Source organism: Sus scrofa, chromosome 12 (assembly GCF_000003025.6).
Source record: "Sus scrofa isolate TJ Tabasco breed Duroc chromosome 12, Sscrofa11.1, whole genome shotgun sequence".
NCBI classification, from domain to species: domain Eukaryota; kingdom Metazoa; phylum Chordata; class Mammalia; order Artiodactyla; family Suidae; genus Sus; species Sus scrofa.
In genome coordinates, this window is record NC_010454.4 from 34,999,092 (window position 1) to 35,022,372 (window position 23,281).

General features: G+C 38.4%; 1 protein-coding gene across 6 annotated transcripts in view; it reads left to right on the forward strand.

Moving 5' to 3' along the window:
- Positions 1-19,021, forward strand: part of RAD51C (RAD51 paralog C) — a 42,164-nt gene extending 23,143 nt beyond the window's left edge. Inside the window, exons 6-9 of one of the 6 annotated variants that reach the window (XM_021067279.1) lie at positions 7,955-8,021; positions 9,340-9,400; positions 15,945-16,005; positions 17,885-19,021. In XM_021067279.1, the coding sequence (XP_020922938.1) occupies positions 7,955-8,021; positions 9,340-9,400; positions 15,945-16,005; positions 17,885-18,001 (306 nt within the window). In that variant the 3' untranslated portion in view covers positions 18,002-19,021. The other 5 variants (XM_021067281.1, XM_005668974.3, XM_003131660.6 and 2 more) reach the window with 5 other exon arrangements.

Consider the following 23,281-nt stretch of genomic DNA (forward strand, 5'->3'; position numbering starts at 1 on the left):
AACTCAGTTATAATTGTTGTATCTCAGTTTTCCTGAAAAATAAAAAGCATAATCAAGATGTCATATTATAAAAATGGACTTTGATAAAGAAATGTCACCTTTGGTAATTGCAGTATTTTCTTTTAATACGCTTGATGTGTTTTAGGTAAGATCTTCCAAAATCCTCACTTTTATTTTACTCTTGAGTCTTTGATTATTACATAGTGCGTAATTACAGACTCAGATGGATAGAAAAATTACACAGTATAAACAACTTGTTCAGAGGTCAGGCTATCATCTAGATTTGTAATGTGAGGAGAGAGGTAAGCTCAAAAGTAAAAGAGATAAAAAAAGCTGATGTAAAAACTTTTTGCTGCCTGTTTCCATTGCTTCTACTCTGTAATTACATTTCACCGCTGACATATGTACACTTGGGGAGGAATGTGGGAGAAGGTCAAACTGCTTACATTGGTTTTCTTGTCTTTACCCTGATCAGAGTCCTTAGTATCACCAGTAAATAAAGAACCCCTCAAGGAGTTCTCATGGTGGCACAGCAGTAACGAACCTGGCTAGTATCCATGAGTATGCAGGTTGGATCCTTGGCCTAGCTCAGTGGCTTAAGGATCTGTCGTTGCCATGGGCTGTGGTGTAGGTCTCAGACTCTGATCACTAGTTGATGTGGTGTAGGCTGGTGGCTACAGCTCTGATCCCACCCCTAGCCTAGGAACTTCCATATGCCGTGGGTGATACCCTAAAAAGCACAAAAAAAGGAAAAAGAATTCCTCAATAAAATAATTTTAAAACATACATTTTTTTTCAGTTTTTAGTTTTTTGTTTTTTGCCATATCTTGAAAAGCATAGTGTCCTGTCTCTGAAGTACTTGTCATTATTTTGTAATTTAGCGTGCTGTTAATAACAGTGAAGAGCTCCCAGTAGGGGGCACTCAAGACTAATGGGTTGCATGGTCCTTAAGTTTTTGTTTTTTAACAGGAGCAGCTTCATCTTTTCTGATTAAAAAAGTATTCTAAACAGCAACAGGGAATATTATGCAGTGTTTAAGAAGAGTAATGTAAATGTACATGTACTAACATGGAACAAGAGGTATACAGATGTATGATTAAGTGAAAAAATTAAAGTTACATAATAGATTTATTGTGATCCCACTTTTTTTTTTTTTTTTTCTTTTTTTGTCTTTTTAGGGCCGTACCTGTGGCTTATGGAGGTTCCCAGGCTAGGGGTCCAGTTGGAGCTGTAGCTGCTGGCCTACCAACAGCAACTTGGGATCCGAGCCACATCTGTGACCTACACCACAGCTCACAGCAACACTGTATCCTTAACCCACTGAGTGAGGTCAGGGATCATACCTGTGTCCTCATGGATACTAGTCGGGTTCGTTAACCACTGAGCCATGACGGGAACTCCACTGTGATCCCACTTTTGAGGAAAATAAAAATTATATATGTGTATTTATATTTTTATATATGAAGAAAAACATATGAAAGGACCAAAACATTTATAGTGACTCCTGGAGATATGACTTTATGGGTTGAGGACATACTTCCTCTCCTTATTTTATAAATTCTTCTTTGCTTGATTTTTTTTTGTGTGTGTGTGTCTTTTTGCCTTTTCTAGGGCCACTCCTGCAGCATATGGAGGTTCCCAGGCTAGGGATCTAATCGGAGCTGTAGCCGCTGGCCTATGCCAGAGCCACAGCAATGCAGGATCCGAGCCACGTCTGCGACCTACACCACAGCTCACGGCAATGACGGATCCTTAACCCACTGAGAGAGGCCAGGGATCAAACCCGAAACCTCACGGTTCCTAGCCAGATTCGTTAACCACTGAGCCACGACAGGAACTCCTTTGCTTGATTTTTAATTTCCCAGTTAGCATCTTTAGAAGCAAATATGACCTTTGCTAATAAGTACATTTTACAATTTTAAGTTATATGAGCTTGCTGTAATAAAAGTTCTAAGCAGGCAAAAATATGGAAAGTAAGCAGTTATATTATCTATTATCCAGAGATGATGATTGTTGAGTTTGGAGTATATATTTTTCCATACTTATGCTATACATACATAAACATATTTTTAAGTTATAACATGTTTATGCTGTTGCACAAAGCATTTTTTGTTTTGCACTTAATATATTGTGAACATCTTCTGATACATACTGCTTTTTAAGTATGCTTTACCTTAACAGCTGCAGAGTATTCTATTGTATGATTGTAGCATTGTTTTTTATTAAAATTTTTTTTTTTTTTACTTTTTTATTTGGCCATACCCATGGCATGTGCAAGTTCACAGGCCAGGGATCAAACCCAAGCCACAGCAGTGACAATGTCAAGTCCTTAACCACTAGGCCACCAGGGAACTCCTATAGCCTGTTAACCACTGCCATTGATTGGCTTTAAAGTTGGCTTTGCTTTTTCACTGTGTGAAACAGTGGCATCAACAACTTTATATGTGCTTCTTTGTCCATATGTCCAGTTATTTCTGAAAGTGTTAAGCCAAAGGGATATCTCTTTTTTTATTTTTATTTTTAAAATTTCTTTTTTTTTTTTTTTTTTGTCTTTTCAGGGCCACACCCACAGCATATGGAGGTTCACAGCCTATGGGTCCAATCGGGGCTGTAGCCACCGGCCTATGCCATAGCCACAGCAACTCTGAATCCGAGTCTACACCATAAGCAAGGACAGGTTGAACGTGCCACCTCATATATTATCAAGTTATCTTTTTTTTTTTTTTGCCTTTTCTTGGGCTGCTCCCTCGGCGTATGGAGGTCCCCAGGTTAGGGGTCTAATTGAAGCTGTAGCTGCTGGCCTACGCTAGAGCCACAGCAACGTGGGATCCGAGCTTCGTCTGTGACCTACACCACAGCTCACAGCAATACCGGATCCTTAACCTACTGAGCAAGGCCAGGGATTGAACCCATAACCTCATGGTTCCTAGTCAGATTCATTAACCACTGAGTCATGACAGGAACTCCTCACATTATCTTTAGAAATATTATTCCAAAGTGTGTTCTCTACCCCAATGAATGGGAATCTTTTTTTTTAATTTCAGTGGGGAAAAGATAAAATTTTATTTATTTTGTTAATTTGAATAGTATAAAGAACACCCATATAACCTTTCCCAAGATTTAATGTATCATTCTCATCCCCCTCCCCACACTCTTTCTGCATACTCGAGTGTGCACACACATACATAGTTTATGTATTTTCCTCAACTGTTTGAAGAGAGTTGTACACATCATATCCTTTAATCTGATATTTCAGTGTATATTTCCTAAGAACAAGAATGTTCTCATATGTATCCACAGTATAGTTATCAGATTTAGGACATTTTATTTGATACAACACTTTGGTATATATTCCAGTTCTGTCAATTATCCCAATAATGTCCTTTACAGCAAATATTTTCCCAGTACATTTTGCCAACTGGAATCACATGTTGCTTTTAGTTGTAATATCTCTTTAGTTGCCTTTCTTTGCTTTCTTGCCATTGCTGTATTTTGAAGAATACACTTCAGTAATTTTAGAGAACATCCCTTAATTTGAGGTGTCTGTGGTCTGTGATGTTTCCTTTTTTTTAATCTTTTTAGGGCCACACCTGTGATATATGGAGGTTCCCAGGCTAGGGCTCCAATTGAAGCTGTGGCCGAAGGCCTATACCTCAGCCACGGCAACACAGGATCTGAGCTGCATCTGCAACTTACACCACAGCTCACAGCAGTGCCAAATCCTTAACCCACTGAGCAAGGCCAGAGATCAAACCTGCGTCCTCATGGATACTAGTCAGGTTCATTAACCACTGAGCCACGATGGGAACTCCTGTTTCCTCTTGATTAGATTCCAATTATACCCTTTTTTTTTGGCTGTAATAGAAGATAGACTTTTTTTTTGAGGTACAGTTGATTTATAATTGTATAGTTTCATGTGTATAATGTGAGTGAGAATTCTTATTTCCCCACATCTTTACAAACTCTGAATCTTTTAAACTTTTTAATTTAAAAGGAGAGAGTCCTTTTAGTGATGCATTTATTTGATTATTAGCAGAAAATATTTTAATAGTTTTATTAGGTATAATTAACATAATCATGAAATTCATCCTTTTAAAGTGTACGGATTTACTGCTTTTTAGTATATTCACAGAGTTTTGCAATCATCATTACTATCCAATTTTAGGACATTTTCATCATCCCAAAAAGAAATCCTTTACCCATTAACCATCATTCCCCATTACACCCTCCCTTCAGCCCCTAAAAACCACTAGTCTGCTTTCTGTTTCTATAGATTTATCACTTTTGGATATTTTATATAAATGGAATTATACAATATGTGGTCTTTTGGAGTTCCCTTCGTGGCACAGTGGTTAACGAATCTGACTAGGAATCATGAGGTTGTGGGTTCAGTCCCTGCCCTTGCTCAGTGGGTTAACGATCCGGCGTTGCCGTGAGCTGTGGTGTAGGTTGCAGACACGGCTCGGATCCCGCGTTGCTGTGGCTCTGGCGTAGGCCGGTGGCTACAGCTCCGATTAGACCCCTAGCCTGGGAACCTCCATATGCCGCAGGATCGGCCCAAGAAATAGCAAAAAAAAGACAAAAAAAAATAAAAAAAATAAAAACAAAACAAAACAATATGTGGTCTTTTATGTCTAGTTTCTTTCACTTAGCATACTGTTTTCAAGATTCATCCATGTTGTAGCATAGATAGATCCATTTCTTTCTTTCTTTTTTTTTTTTGTCTTTTAAGGCTGCACCCGTGGCATATGGAGGTTCCCAGGCTAGGGGTCCAATCAGAGCTGTAGCCGCCGGCCTGCACCACAGCCACTGCAACATTAGATCCGAGCTGCCTCTGCGACCTACATCACATCTCACAGCAATGCCGGATCCCTAACCCACTGAGCGAGGCCAGGGATCGAACCTCCATCCTCATGGATGCTAGTCGGGTTTGCTAACTGCTGAGCCATGATGGGAACTCCATAGATCCGTTTCTTTTTATGACTAAATAATTTTGCATGTTATTGATATACCACATTTTGTTTATCTATTCATCCACTGAAGGACATTTGGGTAGCAGAAGTATTTTTAAAGCCATGAAGTTCATAATTTCAAAGTGATTATTACTTCATTATTTTAAGACTCATTCTTAAATCATTATAAAAAATTAAGACTCATTCTTTTATTCCTTTATATCATGGTAAAACCAAGATTTTTGCACAAGTAGTGTTAATATTTTATAAATATTTGCTAACGATAAAAATTATCATTTTGGGATATTGAACAGCTGGTAAGCCAGTTTGTTCATTTATGATTTCCTGTAGATGTGTAATGGATAAACTAAATATTCTGTAATCCAATGCTGTCTGATAGAACTTTCTACAAAGATGAAAATTCTCAGTCTGATAGGGTAGTTGCATGGCTGTTGACCGCTTGAAATGTAGCCAATGCTGTGCTGCAGAGGAACTGAATTTCTAGTTTTTTGGAGTTTTTTTGGCCATGCCCACCGCATAGGAAGTTCCTGGGCCAAGGATTGAAGCTTTGCCACAGCAGTGACCTGAGCCATCCCAGTGACAACACTAAATTCTCAACTGCTGAGCCATCAGGGATCTCCCTGAATTTTTAGTTTTAATTAATTTTTTTTTAATTCTACATATGGCTAATGGCTGCAGAATTGGATAGTCACCTTTAACCAAAAAGTGTTGGTGTAAGTAAATATTCTAGTTTCTTGAGATTATTAAGCACTTGGCAGTATGTGTAGTAAAGAGTATTATTCAACATGCTGCGGATCCAAGGTACACATATTTCAATTAATAACCAATTTAAATTTCTGCTTAGCTTGTTCTAAGATGGCTGGAGTAAGGTAACCCATGGGAAAACCACTATGGCACTTAAGGGGAGAGGAACTAGAAGAAAGTTGTGTCATCCAGTTTGTGTCAAATTGAGATCTAGATGGATCACAGATTTCATAGTTTCTACTCTGTAGACAAACAAAAATTTTAGACTTTGACCACTGTGGTAGGAACAGCCAAACAGCCTTTTCTTTTTTGGTTTTCTTAAGAAATTGATGACTTTTTCCCTTTTAGTTATTTATTTATTTTTGCTTTTTTGGGGGTCACACTGGTGACATGTAGAGGTTCCTAGGCCAGGGGTCAAATAGGAGCTGTAGTCGCTGGCCTATGCCACAGCAATGCAAGATCTGAGCAGGCATCAGCGACCTATACCATAGCTCCAGCAACTCCGGAACCTTAACCCACTGAGCAAGGCCAGGGATCAAACCTGCAACCTCATGGTTCCTAGTCGCATTCCTTAACCACCGCGCCACGACGGGAACTCCTAAAATTACTGTCTTTCTAAATAATGGAATCTTTGTAGGCCACTATTTAATTCAAAAAATTAGCAATATTTTTAGTCTTGAGGGCCATCTGTGAGTAAGGCAACTTATATCTTTGTTACCAGCAGACTAGGATAGTCATAATTTGAGGTCATTGAGCTGTTAATGGGTTTTATTTTTTCCTAGTTCTTTTACTTATACTGTGCTCTCTTTATGATTTTAGGTCTCTTATAATTCTTTGCCTCAATTTCTTTTTTTTTCTTATAAAATCATAAATGGTAATACTGTATTTGTCTCTTTCCTAAAAATGTAAACATTTGTTTATTTATTAAGGATTTTATATTCCTTTGAATAAATATATTCTAGAGAGGCAATAATGGTAAAGACACAGACTGCCATGTTTCTGATGGTTGCATTTATGAAGTTTTGTTTTGTTTTGTTTTTTGCTCTTTTTAGGGCTGCACTTGCAGAATATGGAAGTTCCTAGACCAGGGATCAAATCTGAGCTGCATCTGCAACCTACACCACAGCTTAAAGCAACACTGGACCCTTAACCCACTGAGTGAGGCCAGGGATTTAATCTGCATCCTTGTGGATACTAGTCGGGTTCATAACCTGTCCAGCCACAGTGGGAACTTACCATTTATGAAGTTTTTACATGTGGCCTCTTTATAGACTTTTATCTATTATCTACTATATATAATTAAAAATTTTTAAATGATTTTATTTTTTCCATTTTAGTTGATATATATTATATATATAAAATACATAGAAAAATTATGTATATTTTTTGGCTATGCCTGTGGTATGTGGAACTTCCCAGGCCAAGGATCCATCCCATGCCGTAGCAGCAACCTGAACAGCTGCAATGGCAACACTGGATCCACAAGGGAATGCCTACCGTATTTTTATTCTTCCATTTTCACAATGAGTTCTTTTTTCTTGCCTGTTAAAAAAATGTTAACAGGAGTTCCTTTTGTGGCTCAGCCATTAACAAACCCAACTAGGATCCGTGAGGATGTTCAATCCCTGGCCTCGCTCAATGGGTTAAGGATCCAGCATTGCCATGAGCTATAGTGTAGGTTGTAGATGCGGCTCAGATCCTACATTGCTGTGGCTGTGGTGTAGGCCGGCAGCTGTAGCTCTGATTTGATCCCTAGCCTGGGAACCTCCATGTGCTGAGGGTGCAGCCCTAAAAAGCAAAACAAACAAATAAAAAAAGTTATACATTTGATAGATATCATGTTTCCAGATAATTTTAGTCTTTTCTTTTTTTTCTGTTTTTGGCCGCACCCACATATGCATATGGAAGTTCCAGGGCTAGGGATTGAATCCGAGCTGAATCTGTGACCTATGCCACAGCAGTGCCAACACTGCATCCTTAACCCACTGCACTGGGCTAGGGAATCCCACTGGTGCCTTCACAGAGACAAGCTGGATCATTAACTCACTGTGCCACAGCAGGAACTCCTAATTTTACTCATTTTTATGGGTAAATCAAAAAAAAGTATCAGAAAAGTTTTCATTACCCAAGTTTGTCTTTCTTTAAATTAGATTATATTCAAAATACTAAAATCACAAAGCTGCTTGATAATTTTGGGGGGAATACTCATCTCATTTTTCCACATTTTGTTTTTGTAGGTAATTTTAACCAATCAGATGACAACAAAGATTGATAAAAATGAGGCCTTGCTGGTTCCTGCATTGGGTAGGCAATTTATCAGAGAAACATTTTCAGTTAAATACATTTTTTTCTACTTCTTTTATTTGATGTTTGCTGAGTACTGTGAGCTCCATGAAAGCAGAGACTGTATCTGTCTTATTCACTGATAAATCTTGGTGTAGAGTATTGTGCTCTTAGATACTGACTCAAACTTAGTTATTTAACATTGATTGAGCAGCTACTCTCCAGCATCTCTTGTGTTAGCATATAAATATTCATAAGATGACTCTTGCCCTCAGAAAGCACAGTCTGAGGAGGAAGGGTGAATCTTTTTTTTTTTGTCTTTTCTATGGCCGCACTCACGGCATATGGAGGTTCCCAGCTAGGGGTCTAATCGGAGCTGTAGACGCCGGCCTACGCCAGAGCCACAGCAACGCAGGATCCGAGCCGAATCTGCGACGAACACCATAGCTCATGGCAGTGCCGGATCTTTAACCCACTGAGCAAGGTCAGGGATCAAACCCGCCACCTCATGGTTCCATAGTCAGATTCGTTAACCACTGCGCCACGATGCGAACTCCAATAAATCCTTTTAAAAACGAATCATGGAGTTCCCACTGTGGCTCAACAGGTTAAGAACCCAACTAATATTCATGAGAACATGGGTTTGATCCCTGGCCTCACTTAGTGGGTTAAGGATCTGGCCCAGATTGGTGTTGCCGTCTGTGGTGTAGGCTAGCAGCGGCAGTTCTGATTCAACCCCAGCCTGGGAATTTCCGTATGCCGCAGATGTGGCCCTAAAAATAAGCAAATAAATACCACACTATATGACTGTTCCTAACCTTACTTATGGTTTTGTTAAAAAGTGCTCGAGGAGTTTCCTTGTGGCTCAGCAGGTTAAGGATCCAGCATTGTCACTGTTGAGGCTCAGGTCCCTGCTGTGGCATGGGTTTGATCCCTGGTCCAGGAACTTACACGCACTGTGGGTGTGGCAGAAAAGAAACAAAAAACAAAAACACAATGTTTCAAGATTGATTTCTACTGAAATCTTTAAGAATATTCTGTCAGAGTTTTTGCTTTTCTTCTGGTAGTCAGATATACGTTAAAAAGTCTGATGATAAGGAGGGTTAACAAATAGGTTGGCTTACACTATAAAGTTTCTAAAAGCAAATAGAGGCTAATGATTATGATCCACAGGTAAGTAAAGTAAAAATCTATTAATCTTAGGATGTTACCCATGTACTAGGTTTTTTGAAATTGAATATACTTTCCTTACGTTAAATTAAGTAGAGTAAAACTATCTGGTCAGAGGCATTCTGAGAGACTTTCAACCTAGTCAATTATCATGTTCTTTTTCCCTCAGGGGAAAGTTGGGGACATGCTGCTACAATACGGCTTATCTTTCATTGGGACCAAAGGCAAAGGTCAGTATAGAAACAAGTTATTAACTCGGAATATTGGGTTAATATGCTGCACACATCTCAGTTTCTTAGAGCTAGGCCAGTGGATGAGTTCTACAGTGCCCCAGGAACTAAAGCTTTTGTTGCCTTCATCCCCTAAAGCAAACATAGAAACATGTTGTTATACTGCACATTTATCTACATAGGAAATTCTTTGGAATATTTAAATGATGGGGTGCACCTGAAATGAGTAGGCGGCCAAAGAATGCTACTTTCTAAAAGCTCTTTGAAATCAAGTACCATTTATTAGCCATGCAGAGGGAGGTGGGTACTCTGTGTTCCTGGAAGGGATTGAAAGAAGGGTAAAATCAGGACAAAAGGAGAACTTTGAGGTTACCTTTAGGACTAATTTATGTGGAAAATAGAATGGTTTTTCTTAGTTTCTTAATATATTTCTTGTATAAAATTGTGTCTATTTTTTTTTCTTTTATGTTTTCCTACCTTTTATTATCCAGTTACTTACTTGCCTTTCACAAGTATTGTTCTTGAAAATAAAACTATGACAGTAAGAAACCTTTGTATTTGGTTGTTTTTTTTTTTTTCCTTTGTATTTGTTTTTAAAGCTGCTGAGCAAGTGAACAAACTAGCTTTTATTTTCTTTAAAATAGGCAATTGAAAGCTGTAGAGTCTTTTATTCTGCACTTCTAGAAAAGTCAGGTTTATGCTGGCCTCTTTTGAAATTAATTGGTATATCCTAGAGAACTTGGTTTGGAAATGCTCCAGTAAAGTAGGGAAATTGAGACAGCCTGTGGGCAAAAGATGGAAAAAAGAATTGCTTAAATACCTATTGGGTCTGGTCAGAAATATTGTCTATTTCTTTATCCCATTTGTTCATTCTTGTACAAACTGAAAAATATCATTCCTGACCAAGTTAGATTTTATTGACCCTGATCTTATAGCAGAACCAATTACAATTATATACCTCTTTTGTAACTAGTTCACGTAGTTTGTGTCTCTCTTAAAGATGGCATTTCCAAAGACCTCAGGTAATTATTTCCCCAATAATACATAGTGCTTTACAATTGACTCCCATCCCCCCAATTCTATAAATAAGTCATTGTATACTGGATTCACAAAGCAGTTCTTTTCCCAGCAACAAAACCTATTGTAAAGACTTGGCAACAATTCTCCAGATGAGTCTTTTGAACAAATTCTTATATTTTTGGAGATTTAGGTTTCTGTAAAGTGCTTCCCATTATATAAATGTTCTTAGAAATTACCCTTTGAGCTAGTATATAATAGTAGTCTTCCACTATTATTCTAGAATTAAATACTAATAGAATACAACTAAGAAGTAAGAAAAAAATAATAGCACAGGAAGATGTTTCTTTCGGCGTTCCCGTCGTGGCTCAGTGGTTAATGAATCCAACTAGGAATCTTGAGGTTTCGGGTTCGATCCCTGGCCTTGCTCAGTGGGTTAAGGATCCGTCATTGCCGTGAGCTGTGGTGTAGGTCGCAGACTCGGTTTGGATCCTGCGTTGCTGTGGCTGTGGCGTAGGCCAGCAGCTACAGCTCCGATTAGACCCCTAGCCTGGGAACCTTCATATGCCACAGGAAGCGGCCCTAGAAAAGGCAAAAAGACCAAAAAAAAAAAAAAAAAAAAAAAAAAAAAAAAAAAAAAAAGAGAAAGATGTTTCTTTCATCTTTTTATGTACTCATCAGAAGGAGAAGTTTGCCTTCTTTGTTAAATCCTAGAAGTTAGCATTGGTTAGGTAGCCGTGCGATCAGAAAATCATACCTTTTTTTTTTAAGAGTTAGCTATTTTGTGACTTCAGCTTCTTACTAATCCTTCCCAAGAAATTAGAGAGTGGTATAGAGCACTGACATTGAATAGACAGATCTAGAGAAAATCTACTGTTCTGTTCTTTTCTTTTCTGCCTTTTCTAGGCTGCACCCAAGGCATATGGAGGTTCCCAGTCTAGGGGTCTAATCAGAGCTGTAGCCGCCGGCCTATGCCAGAGCCACAACAACGTCATATCTGAGCTGAGTCTGCAGCCTACACCACAGCTCACGGCAACACTGGATCCTTAACCCACTGAGCGAGGCCAAGGATGGAACCTGCATACTCGTGTTGTTTCCCCTGAGCCACAACGGGAACTCTAGAAAATCTACTGTTCTATAAACTTTTTCCTATATCTCATACTATCATTTTAGTTCGTGCTTACTTTGCTAGTGTTTTATTGGGCACCTTATATATAATGTTTCATATAATCCCTTCAATGACTCTTTTAAACTTTAAATATAGTTATGTATAATATTATGTTATAGGCGTGTAGTATAGTGATTCACAATTTTTAAAGGTTATGCATTGATAATAATTATAAAATATCAGCTGTGTTCACTGTTGTATGGTATATCCTTATAGCTTATTTTATACATAATATTTTGTACCTTTAATCCCCTGCTCCAATATTGCCCCCCCTTCCCCACTGGTAACCACTAATTTGTTCTCTATATCTGAGTCCTTTGATAACTCTTTGAAGAATCTATACTTATTATCATTAACAATGAGAAGACCGAGACCCAGAAAGATTAACTTAAGTAGCAAATGATAGCTATCTTTTTTTTTTTAGAGAAAAATAGAAAATATCTTTTTATTTTTATTTAGGTATGGTTGATTTACAGTGTCATGCCAATTCTGCTATACAGCAAAGTGACCCAGGCATACATATATATGTATATATATGCATTTGTTTTCTCATATCATCCCCCATTATATTCTGTTATAGCTACCATTTTTTGAATATTTATTAACTGGTCTTTATTGTGCTAAGTGCTATGTATGTGTGTGTGTGTATATATATTCATTTTACTTTACAAATAACTATGAAATAGGTAGTAATATGCACATTTTATAAGTTGACTTTATCGTAGAATCCATTCATTTTCTCCTACAATTGCTGTTTCTAGAATGTAATTACGTTATTGCATTGACTGCCCACAAATCTAAAGGTATAGCTCTTATCTTCCTTTTCAGGTAAAAATCTTCTCCAAGCTGCTTTTTTTTTTTCTTTTTTGCTTTTTAGGGCCACAACTGAGGCATATGGAGGTTCCCTGGCTAGGGGTCGAATTGGAGCTACAGCTGCTGTCCTATACCACAGCCACAACAATGCAGGATCTGAGCTGCATCTGTGACCTACACCGCAGCTCACAGCAACACCAGATTCTTAACCCACTGGGCAAGGCCAGGGATTGAATCGGCAACCTCATGGTTCCTAGTCGGACTCGTTTTTGCTGCACCATGATGGGAACTGCCAAATTGTTTTTTTTTTCCTAGGCTATGGATACATGATAAGTAATGTGCATACTTTATTAGAATAAGTTGACCTCACATAATAGAATCAACATAGTTTTGTTCCTCATTGTTCGAAATAGATATCTTTAAGTTATTGAAGTTGCATGAAATCTTGTATGCGTTTTAAAATTTAGTTTATCTTGAAAGGATGGAAATAGAAATTCATGCTGGGTGAAAATAATTATAAAAATGAACACTTCTAGTTTGAACAGAAAACTAAGAACCTTGACTAGCCAAATTTATATTGAGAATTAAATTTAAGTGTCCCATCTCATGCCCAGTCCCCATTCTTCACCAGAAGCAACTGATTTTTACCCTTTGACTAATAATGGAATAACATTCCAGCAGTTTTTAAAAGAAATACTTTTCCCTCTGTCCTGTATGTTGTGTGAGTTTTCCTGTAATTTGCATATTCATTAAAATGAGGCCAAGATTGTTCAGAATTATACCACTCTTTGCCAAGAAGATCTGGTGGTAGAGTGGAGTAATATATCAACACCCCCACACAGTGTTTCGTATGTGTCTCAGCTTTAGAGCACAAATTGTGCTTCTGTCTTGTTTCTTCCTGACCTAAACTATGTAGTTCAGCCATATGTTAGGCTTCATCTCAGCTGGGGCCATGAGCCAAGTGATTCTTTGGTTTAGTTTGTTGTTTAAAAAGATCTCTTGAGATGTAGACATGAAATAAAAAATTTTATCTTTATCTAGCAATTAGAGGAAGATTTTCAACCTGAATACTTAATGCCCATTTGACTTTAGGGTTTTTTTTTTTTTTTTTTGTCTTTTCTAGGGCCTCACCTGCCAGGCTAGGGGTCTAATCAGAGCTATAGCTGCCAGCCTACGCCAGAGCCACAGCAACTCGGGATCCGAGCCGTGTCTGTGACCTACACCACAGCTCATGGCAATGCCGGATCCCCAACCCACTGAGCGAGGCCAGGGATTGAACCCGCAACCTCATGGTTCCTAGTTGGATTTGTTAACTACTGAGCCATGACAGGGACTCTTGACTTTAGGATTCTTAATAAACACGTTAAATGCTGCTGCTTCTTCTTCTTTTTTTTTTTTTTTAGGGCTGAACCTGAGGCATGTGGAAGTTCCCAGGCTAGGGGTCAAATTGGAGCTGCAGCTTCCAGCCTATGCTACAGCAACACAGGTTCCAAGCTGTGTCATTGACCTACACCACAGCTCATGGCAACGTGGAATCCCTAACCCACTGAGCGAGGCCAGGAATTGAACCCACGTCCTCATGGATACTAGTAGGGTTCGTTAGTGGTGAGCCATGATGGGAACTCCCTGTAAATGCTTCTTAAAAACTTATTTACTTTTTAATAATTTTCTCAGAGAAATTGGTTGTACTGAGTACTTTTTTGAGCCTATCGTGATACAAGTTGATTTAAATACTAATTTTTTATAAGGTTACCTAATTTTGTTTTATTGAACCAAAAAGTATATTTTTTTCTTAAATAAGGTGGGAGAAATACACCATGCCTCTATTTTTTATTTTATTTTGCATTAAAAAGATAGACTATCAACCCTAAAGCATTGTAAAAATTTATTTATTTATTTATTTGCTTTTTTTAGGGCCGCACCCAAGGACATATGGAGGTCCCAAGTTAGGGGTCCAATTGGAGCTGCAGCCACTGGCCTATGCCACAGCCACAGCAACGTTGGATCTGAGCCATGTCTGTGACCTACACCACAGCTCACAGCAACGCCGGATCTTTAACCCACTGAGCAAGGCAAGGGATCGAACCTGCATCCTCATGGATGCTAGTCGGGCTCGTCAACCACTGAGCAACTCGGGAACTCACAGTGTGGGGAAATATTTTGCATCCAATTAGGGATCACAATATGTAGAATTAAAAGAACTAAGGTTTTGAGTCCTGATTCTACCCAAACTGTTTCAGCTTCCTGCCTTTTGGAATTTATCAGTTCCTTTGTTTGTTAGGCAGAGTATTCAGATTTTGAACTGCACAGGGTTCAGTGCCTTTAACCCCCACATTGTTCAAGGATCTGCTGTATTTGTTGCTGTTGTAGTATTTGAGTGTAGTTAATAAGTGCTTAAAATTTTGTTTCTCAACTACTTTCACCTTTCAAGGTTTTTGGTTGTTTGTTTTTTGGCCATGGTGTATAGCAGCTTTATGTGGGAATCTTCGTTCCTAGACCAGGCATTGAACATGGGCCACAGTGGTGAAAGCATCAAATCCTAACCATTAGGCCACTAGGGAGCTCCCCAGCTTTCCATTTCATATTATTTACTTTGTGGAGTATGTAATAAAATCCTACCTAAGCAGGCCTTGTCCTTTTATGACAGTGATTTTTCTGAACATAGTTATTTTGAAAGGATGTGTCTACCTAGATTATTTATGTTAGTGTATGTGTTCCTCAGTTATATATCAAGAAATTTTCTTAGTGCTTCTATTATAACACACAAAAAATACACAATTACTAAGGAAAATTTGAAAAATATAGATAACTGAATTAAAAACAACCTTCATCTTGTAACCTTTACAACTTAACTTTTTTATTATGGTCTTCTAGTAATTTTTGTATATACTATATACATACAAACTTACTCATATGGGGTCATGTGATATAACTTACGCTTCATATGTTATTAGTATTTTCTTATTAAATATTTCCCTCTATTAAGTGTAAATAGTATCTTGTCATGTATGAAATTATTTGAATCAGTCATTGGACTTTTAGGTTTTAAAATTTCATCTATGCAAACAATTCTGTTGTCATATGTAATAGTTAATTACATGTATACAAATAGATATTGTTTAAAGGGAGTTTTTGTTGTTGTTTTGCTTTTTAGGGCCGCATCCACAGCATGTGGAGGTTCCCAGGCTAGGGGTCGAATTGGAGCTACAGCTGCCAGCCTGTGCCACAGCCACAGCCAACGCCAGATCTGAGCCACGTCTGTGACCTACACCATAACTCATGGCAATGCTGGATCCTTAACCCAGGCCAGGGATTGAACCCACAACCTCATGGTTCCTAGTCGAGTTTGCTTCCGCTGCGCCACGACAGGAACTAAAGGGAGTATTTTTTTTTTTAAAGGGAGTATTTCTTATATTTCTTTGCTTTCTGTGTTCTCAGAGAACAAAATTATAGAATTAGTAGACTATAAATTTAAATTATGAAATCAGTCATCTGAACTAATTAAGGTAATGTAATTGTGTATATTTATTCTTTTTCTCTAAGCAGGTTGGCAACATTGTACAAATCACCAAGCCAGAAGGAATCTACAGTACTATTTCAAATCACAGTCAGTATCATTTGATTAGAGTGGGATTTTGGTGTTAGTGGGCAGTGATTATCTGAAGATAACATTTACAGATTGGTTCTGTTAACTTCAGTAGGCAGCAAGCATATTTGAGGACAGCTTATGATGCTTAGAACATTATCCCCCAGATAGTAGTGTATATACAGAATACTTTAGTAACAATTGAACTGAAATTTATTCTCAAAGATGGAGGAAATACTTATTTGTAGGGTACTGTGTTCCATGCCATGTGTAATGTCAAGTTGGTAAAGATTTTTAAGGTGAAAGTTGTTAAAGATTTCCAGAAAAGAAAAAATACCAACATTACTCATTTTGATCTATATAAATTATAGATCTATCATAACCACCAAATACATTGCACTTTTTTTTTCTTTTTTAAAAATTGATGTGTAGTTGATGTATAATATTATGTAAGTTACAAGTGTACCGTATAGTGATTCACAATTTTTGAAGGTTATACTCCATTTAAATAACTATAAAATATTGGCCATATTGCTGCTGTTGTGCACCATATCCTTGTAGCTTATTTTGTACATAATAGTTTGTACATCTTAATCCCTTCCATTATTACTGCCCCCTCCCCCTCCCCACTGGTGATCACTAATTTGTTCTCTGTATCTATGAGTCAGCTTCCTTTTTGTTTTATTCACTAGTTTGTTGTTCGTTTTTGTTTTGTTTGCTTTTTTAGGGCTGCACTTGTGGCATACGGAAGTCCCAGGCTAGGGGTTGAATTGGAGTTGCAGCTGGCGCCTACAGCACAGCCACAACAATGCAAGATCTGAGCCTCTTCTGCAACCTATACCACAGCTCCAGCAACACCAGATCCTTAGCCCACTGAGTGAGGCCAGGGATTGAAACTACATCCTCATGGATACTAGTTGGGTTCATTACTGCTGAGACACAATGGAAACTCCCGTATTTTTTAAATTCCACATATAAGTGAAATATATCCCACTTTACAATGTTCATTATCCAGTACTTTTATATCATAGAACATATATTTTTGGCTAAAATAATGTTTTTATCAATAGTGTTGAATCAGATATATTCTTGGTGTTTAATTTTTATTTATTTATTTATTTATTTATTTTTTTTTGTCTTTCGTCTTTTTTGTTGTTGTTGTTGTTGTTGTTGTTATTGTTGCTGTTTCTTGGGCTGCTCCCGCGGCATATGGAGGTTCCCAGGCTAGGGGTTGAATCGGAGCTGTAGCCACCGGCCTACGCCAGAGCCACAGCAACGCGGGATCCGAGCCGCGTCTGCAACCTACACCACAGCTCACGGCAACGCCGGATCGTTAACCCACTGAGCAAGGGCAGGGATCGAACCCGCAACCTCATGGTTCCTAGTCGGATTCATTAACCACTGCGCCACGACGGGAACTCCGGTGTTTAATTTTTAAAGAACAAAAATAGAAATATAGTTTCTGAAACTGAATAATCTACTTAGTCTTTGCACTGCTCAGGTGCATTTAAAGTATCCTAATTAGAGAACTTTATTTTAGAGCATTTAATTGTGAAAATTTTTCTAAAGTACTTAAGTAATTAGTGCATACTATTCCCTTTCACCTCTTGCAGTAGAGTCACCATGAAGTTTGTTAGGACTGACTTTTAGAGAAAATGTTTTTATGCAGCATTATTTCTGTGTATGTATAAGTAAATATGTAAAATACTCTAGATTGAAAAATAGTATAGTTCTGACTTGGACACCTCTCTATAAGGTTTATCCTCTTCATTCACAGTGGCCGATAGCTTTTATCCCAAGAATAAAGTAGCCCTTTTATCAATTACTTTAGAATATTTGGAAGACCAGTTTTTAATTTAGATGTTCTTAAAACATACTTGTATATTTTTTCATCTTGCAGCCTCAGGGATTTAGAGATGCTGTTGTTGCTCCTGCATGTTCATTACAAACAGAAGGTTCATTGAATTCCCGGAAACGGTCACGGGACTCAGAGGAAGAACAGGAATCCAAAGACTAGCCTCAAAGTATACACATGTATTGATGCTGTGAGAGATGCAATGTATACAAGTAGTAGGTAGACTCATTACTTTGAAATATAAATACACTATGGTGTGAATGAATTTGGTCTGTATTAAGTGAATGGTGAGTGAATGAAGCAGGTCTGTATTAGGTAAAAATAAAATCAATTCTCTGAGTTTTTTTCTAAAGCAGTATTCTACAGTTATATTTAACCCTGTTTTCATTTTTAGTAACATTCAGTAGAGATGATACAGGTATTGCATTTTGCAGATGAGGTAAGCTGATCTTATGTGGCCAACCTGAATACACCATTCAGATTGTTTTTTCCTCCTTCCTTTGCCAGTTGCCTAGACATTTCTGGGAAGAAAAGACTTTTTTCACATTCTTTTAAATGTAGCTTTGGTAATTCTTAGAAAATGACCTCATTCTATTATAAAGAAAAGTCAGCACCATGAGTCACCATATCATTATATTCGCTTTATGGATATGATACAAATTTTAGATGACCAGTCTGATTTTAGTGACCCCAATTCTCAAATCTAAGTTGTTTGTTTATTTATTTATTTATTTTTGTTATTTTATAATGTCAAAGGAAGGACTTTGGAATTGTTATCCCATCTATAGCATTGACTGAAACATCTATCTTCCAGAATATCAAATTGATAAGCCCACGGTCATTTATTTCTATATTTTTGAAGCGTGGTGTGATCCAGTTCTAGGTGTGTTGACATTTTCCTTTGAGTAATCTTAACATTGCTTGAATAAATTAAAAATCTGGATTCTTGAGTGGTTTCAGAAATCATCTAAAAATGTTTTGGTACCTGGTTCTTAAGTGCTTTTTAATTCATTTACAAACTTACTTCGGCTCCCAGTGGGAGAAAATCATTTAAGTAATTGAATATTATATACTGTGACAACTGTATTTTCCAGATTTTAGTGACAGTTGGTATTTCCTATCCCAAACTGAACACTAAATTCGTACAGTTTTAAAAATATAATAATTCTGTTTTTGATTGTATTTGGCTAACCATAGTTTGCTAGGACTCTTCTTTTTTCCCTTTTTTGGTTACCCCATGGCATATGGAATTCCCGGGCCAGGAATAAGATCCCAGATCCTGGGCCACGAATCAGATCCCAGGTCCTAGGCCAGAGATCAGTTGTGGCAACACTGGATCCTTAACATACTATGTCAGGCCAGGGATCCAACCTGTGTCCCAGCACTCCCAGGATGCTGTCAGTCCCATTGAGCTACAGCAGGAACTCCTCTTAGGACTTTTTAAGAGTTAAAATAGGCATTGCTACCATTTATACCAGGACAGTAGACGTAAATCAGGACTGTCTCAGGCAAATCAGGCATATGGTCATCCTAATTATATAAGACTAATTTCAAGTGACTACTTTAGTGTAGGATGACCAATTGTAAATACTTATTTTTGAGGGCTTTAAGGCATATGTTTTTATTATAATTATTGCAGTCATTGTGAAAAATTACCTATAATTAAAAAAAAAAATTTCCTTCCCCTCTTTTGGCTACACCCACAGCATATGGACGTTCCTGGGCCAGGGATTGAATCTGAACTGCGTCTGCTGCGCAACACCAGATCCTTAACCCTCTGCGCTGATCCAGGGATCTGTCCTGCAATGCCACAGAGACAAATTCAGATCATTGACTCACGCACCACAGTGGGAACTCCTACCCATCATTTTATATTCTATCCAAATCATAACATTAAGAGGGAGTTGTTAAGTGATAAACATCAGTGTTACCAGCCATAAGATACTGTAGGATCTCATTTTATAAAGCATTATATCACGTTAAAAGAACTATAGGACCCTAAATACAGACAAAGCCAAGTATATTTCTTTTTATTTCTTTTTGTTTGCAACTCTTTTTAAATAAAAAGTTCAACATTGTTGCTTTCACTGAAAGGTATTTTTAAAATTATAAACATAATGTACACTTAAACCAATCTACTTGGGTTGCAATAACAAAATACCATAGACTTACGCAACAGAATTTTCTCATGGAATTATAAGTTAGAAGTCTGAAATCAGTGTCCCAGCATGGACTAGTTCAGGTGAGGGCTATCTTCCCTGCTTATGGACAGCCACCTTCTCGCTGTGTGCTCACAAGGACTTGCTAGGTAAATATACATAGAGATCTGTCTTCCATGTCTTGTAAGGCCACCAGTTCTATGAGAAGTCCACCATTATAACGTCATTTAACATTTAATTACCTTCTAAAAGCCCTGTCTCCAAATATAGTCATATTGGAGGTAGGGCTTCAAAATATAAATATTGAGAGGACACAGTTCAGTCCATAGCATACTGTCCTTGGTTGCCCAAAATTCATGTCCTTCTCACATGCAAAGTACATTCATTCCATCCCAACAGCCCCCAAAGTCTTAACTCATTCCAGCATCACTCTAAAATACAAAGTCTCGTTTAAATATCCTCTAAATCAGATACAGGTGAGATTCCAGGTACAGCTCTTTCCAAGGCAATTTTTTTCTCCACCTGTGAAACCAGACAAGTTAAAAGTTTCCAAAGTACATTGGTGGGATAATGGTAGGATAGACATTCTCATTCTAAAAGGGAGAAATCGGAAGAAAGCAATGATGAGTCCCAAGCCAGTACAAAATTTAGCAAAGCAAATTCCACTTGATCTGAAGGTTTGACATGAATCCTTTTTGGTTTGATACTCTGCCTTCCAGGTCCACTGGGATGGCAGCATCACCTCACAGCTCTCAAGGTTCTGCCCTTGAGGCTCTGCTGGGAAGTCTCACACCCAAGATTCTGGCAGAGGCAACTCTGATTGAAAATGAAGCAGGATCCCTGATGGCGTCTGATAAGCTTTCAGGGTCATTTTTCCCTCTTGAAGAATAGCCTGTGTCTGCAGCAAAAGAGCCGTATCCAGGCCTGTCGTATCCAAGAAGTCTATCAGCCTTCCTTCATTTTGTCCTGTCTCTGTCCCCTTCATTCAAATTGGCACCATTTCTGCTCTTATATAATCCCATAAGCATTTTTGAAGAGTCATGATCTAGCCACACCCTTGATGTCCTCTTCAGAACATGATGTCTTAATTTTTTGCAATTTGGTAAGCTGAGAATTTTCCAAATCTTTAAATTCTGATTCCTTTTTGCTTAATTTCTTCAATTAATATCTCTCATTTTACATTTTCTCATAAGCAGTCAGGAGGAACCAAGCCACTCTTTCAGTGCTTTGCTTAGAAACCTCAGTTAAATAGCCAGTTTTCATTACCTGGAAGTTCTGTCCTCCATAAAACAAGTTCAGCCAGATTCTTTGCTACTTTATTTTTTTTTATTTTTTATTTTTTTAAAAGATACCTAATTTATTTATTTATTTTTTTTGTCTTTTTGCCATTTCTTGGGCCGCTCCTGCAGCATATGGAGTTTCCCAGGCTAGGGGTCTAATCGGAGCTGTAGCCGCCAGCCTATGCCAGAGCCACAGCAACGCGGGATCCGAGCCGCGTCTGCAACCTACACCACAGCTCACGGCAATGCCAGATTGTTAACCCACTGAGCAAGGGCAGGGATCGAACCCGTAACCTCATGGTTCCTAGTCGGATTCATTAACCACTGCACCACGATGGGAACTCCTCTTTGCTACTTTATAATAAGGATTACCTTTTCTCCAGTTTCCAGTAACAAGTTCTTCATTTCCATTTGAGATCTCACCAGAATCACCTTTAATATCAGTATTTTGGAATTCCCGTCATGGCTCAGTGGTTAGTTGACGAATCCGACTAGGAACCATGAGGTTGCGGGTTCGATCCCTGGCCTTGCTCAGTGGGTTAAGGATCTGGCGTTGCCATGAGTGTCGCAGACCGTGGCTCGGATCCCACATTGCTGTGGCTCTGGTGTAGGCTGGCGGCTACAGCTCTGATTAGATCCCCAGCCTGGGAACCTCTATATGCTGCAGGAACAGCCCTAGAGAAGGCAAAAAGACACACACACACACACACACACATCTGTATTTCTAGCACAACCTCCAGATTCTTCCAGCCTCTACCCATTGCCCAGTTCCAAACTTCTTCCACATTTTTAGGTACTCCCTAAAGCAACACCTCATTTCTCAATACTAAAATCTGTAGTAGGTCATGCTGCCATAACAAAATACCATAGATTGAGTAGCTTAAAATAAGTTTATTTTTCTCACAATTCTAGAGGCTAGAAGTCCAAGATCATGGTGCTAGCATGGGTTTTTTTGTTTTGTTTTGTTTTTGCTGTGTGAGAGATCTCTTCCACAGCCTCTTCTCATGATGGTGAGAGATTTGAGAGCATGAGTGAACAAGCTTTCAGGTGTCTGTTCTTATAAGGGTGCTAATCCTATTATGAGGACTCTGCTCTTATGACCTGATTTAACCTTAATTACTTCCTGAAAGCACTGTCTCCAAATTTAGTCACATTGGAAATTAGAGCTTCAACATAAGAATTTTGGGAAGACATAATTCAGTCTGTAGCACTATAGGAGACAAAATGTGTACACATTAATTAAGAATTATATCATATTTTAACCTGCTTCTTAAAAATCCTAATATGTGCTCATGTTCCACATTGTTAAATTTTTCTGGAGTTCCCGTCGTGGCGCAGTGGTTAATGAATCCGACTAGGAACCATGAGGTTGCGGTTCGGTCCCTGCCCTTGCTCAGTGGGTTAAGGCTCCGGCGTTGCTGTGAGCTGTGGTGTAGGTTGCAGACGCGGCTCGGATCCCGCGTTGCTGTGGCTCTGGCGTAGGCCGGTGGCTACAGCTCCGATTCAACCCCTAGCCTGGGAACCTCCATATGCCGCGGGAGCGGCCCAAGAAATAGCAACAATAACAACAACAACAACAAAAAAAAAGACAAAAAGACAAAAAAAAAAAGACAAAAAAAATTTTTTTTTCTATGAGAGTTATTAGTGGTAGTGCATACTTCTAAAATTTCTTTTTAGAGTTTTAGTTATTTTTATTTATTTTTTGGGAGGCATGTGAAAATTCCTAGGCCAGGGATCAAACCTATGCCACAGCAGTGACCTGAGCCACAGCAGTGACAACGTTGGAACCTTAATCTGCTGAACCACAGAGGAATTCCTAATTACTACTGTATTTTTGTTATAAACAACACTTCTAGGGAGTTCCCGTCGTGGTGCAGTGGTTAACGAATCTGACCAGGAACCATGAGGTTGCAGGTTCGGTCCCTGCCCTTGCTCAGTGGGTTAACGATCTGTCGTTGCCGTGAGCTGTGGTGTAGGCTGCAGACGCGGCTTGGATCCTGCGT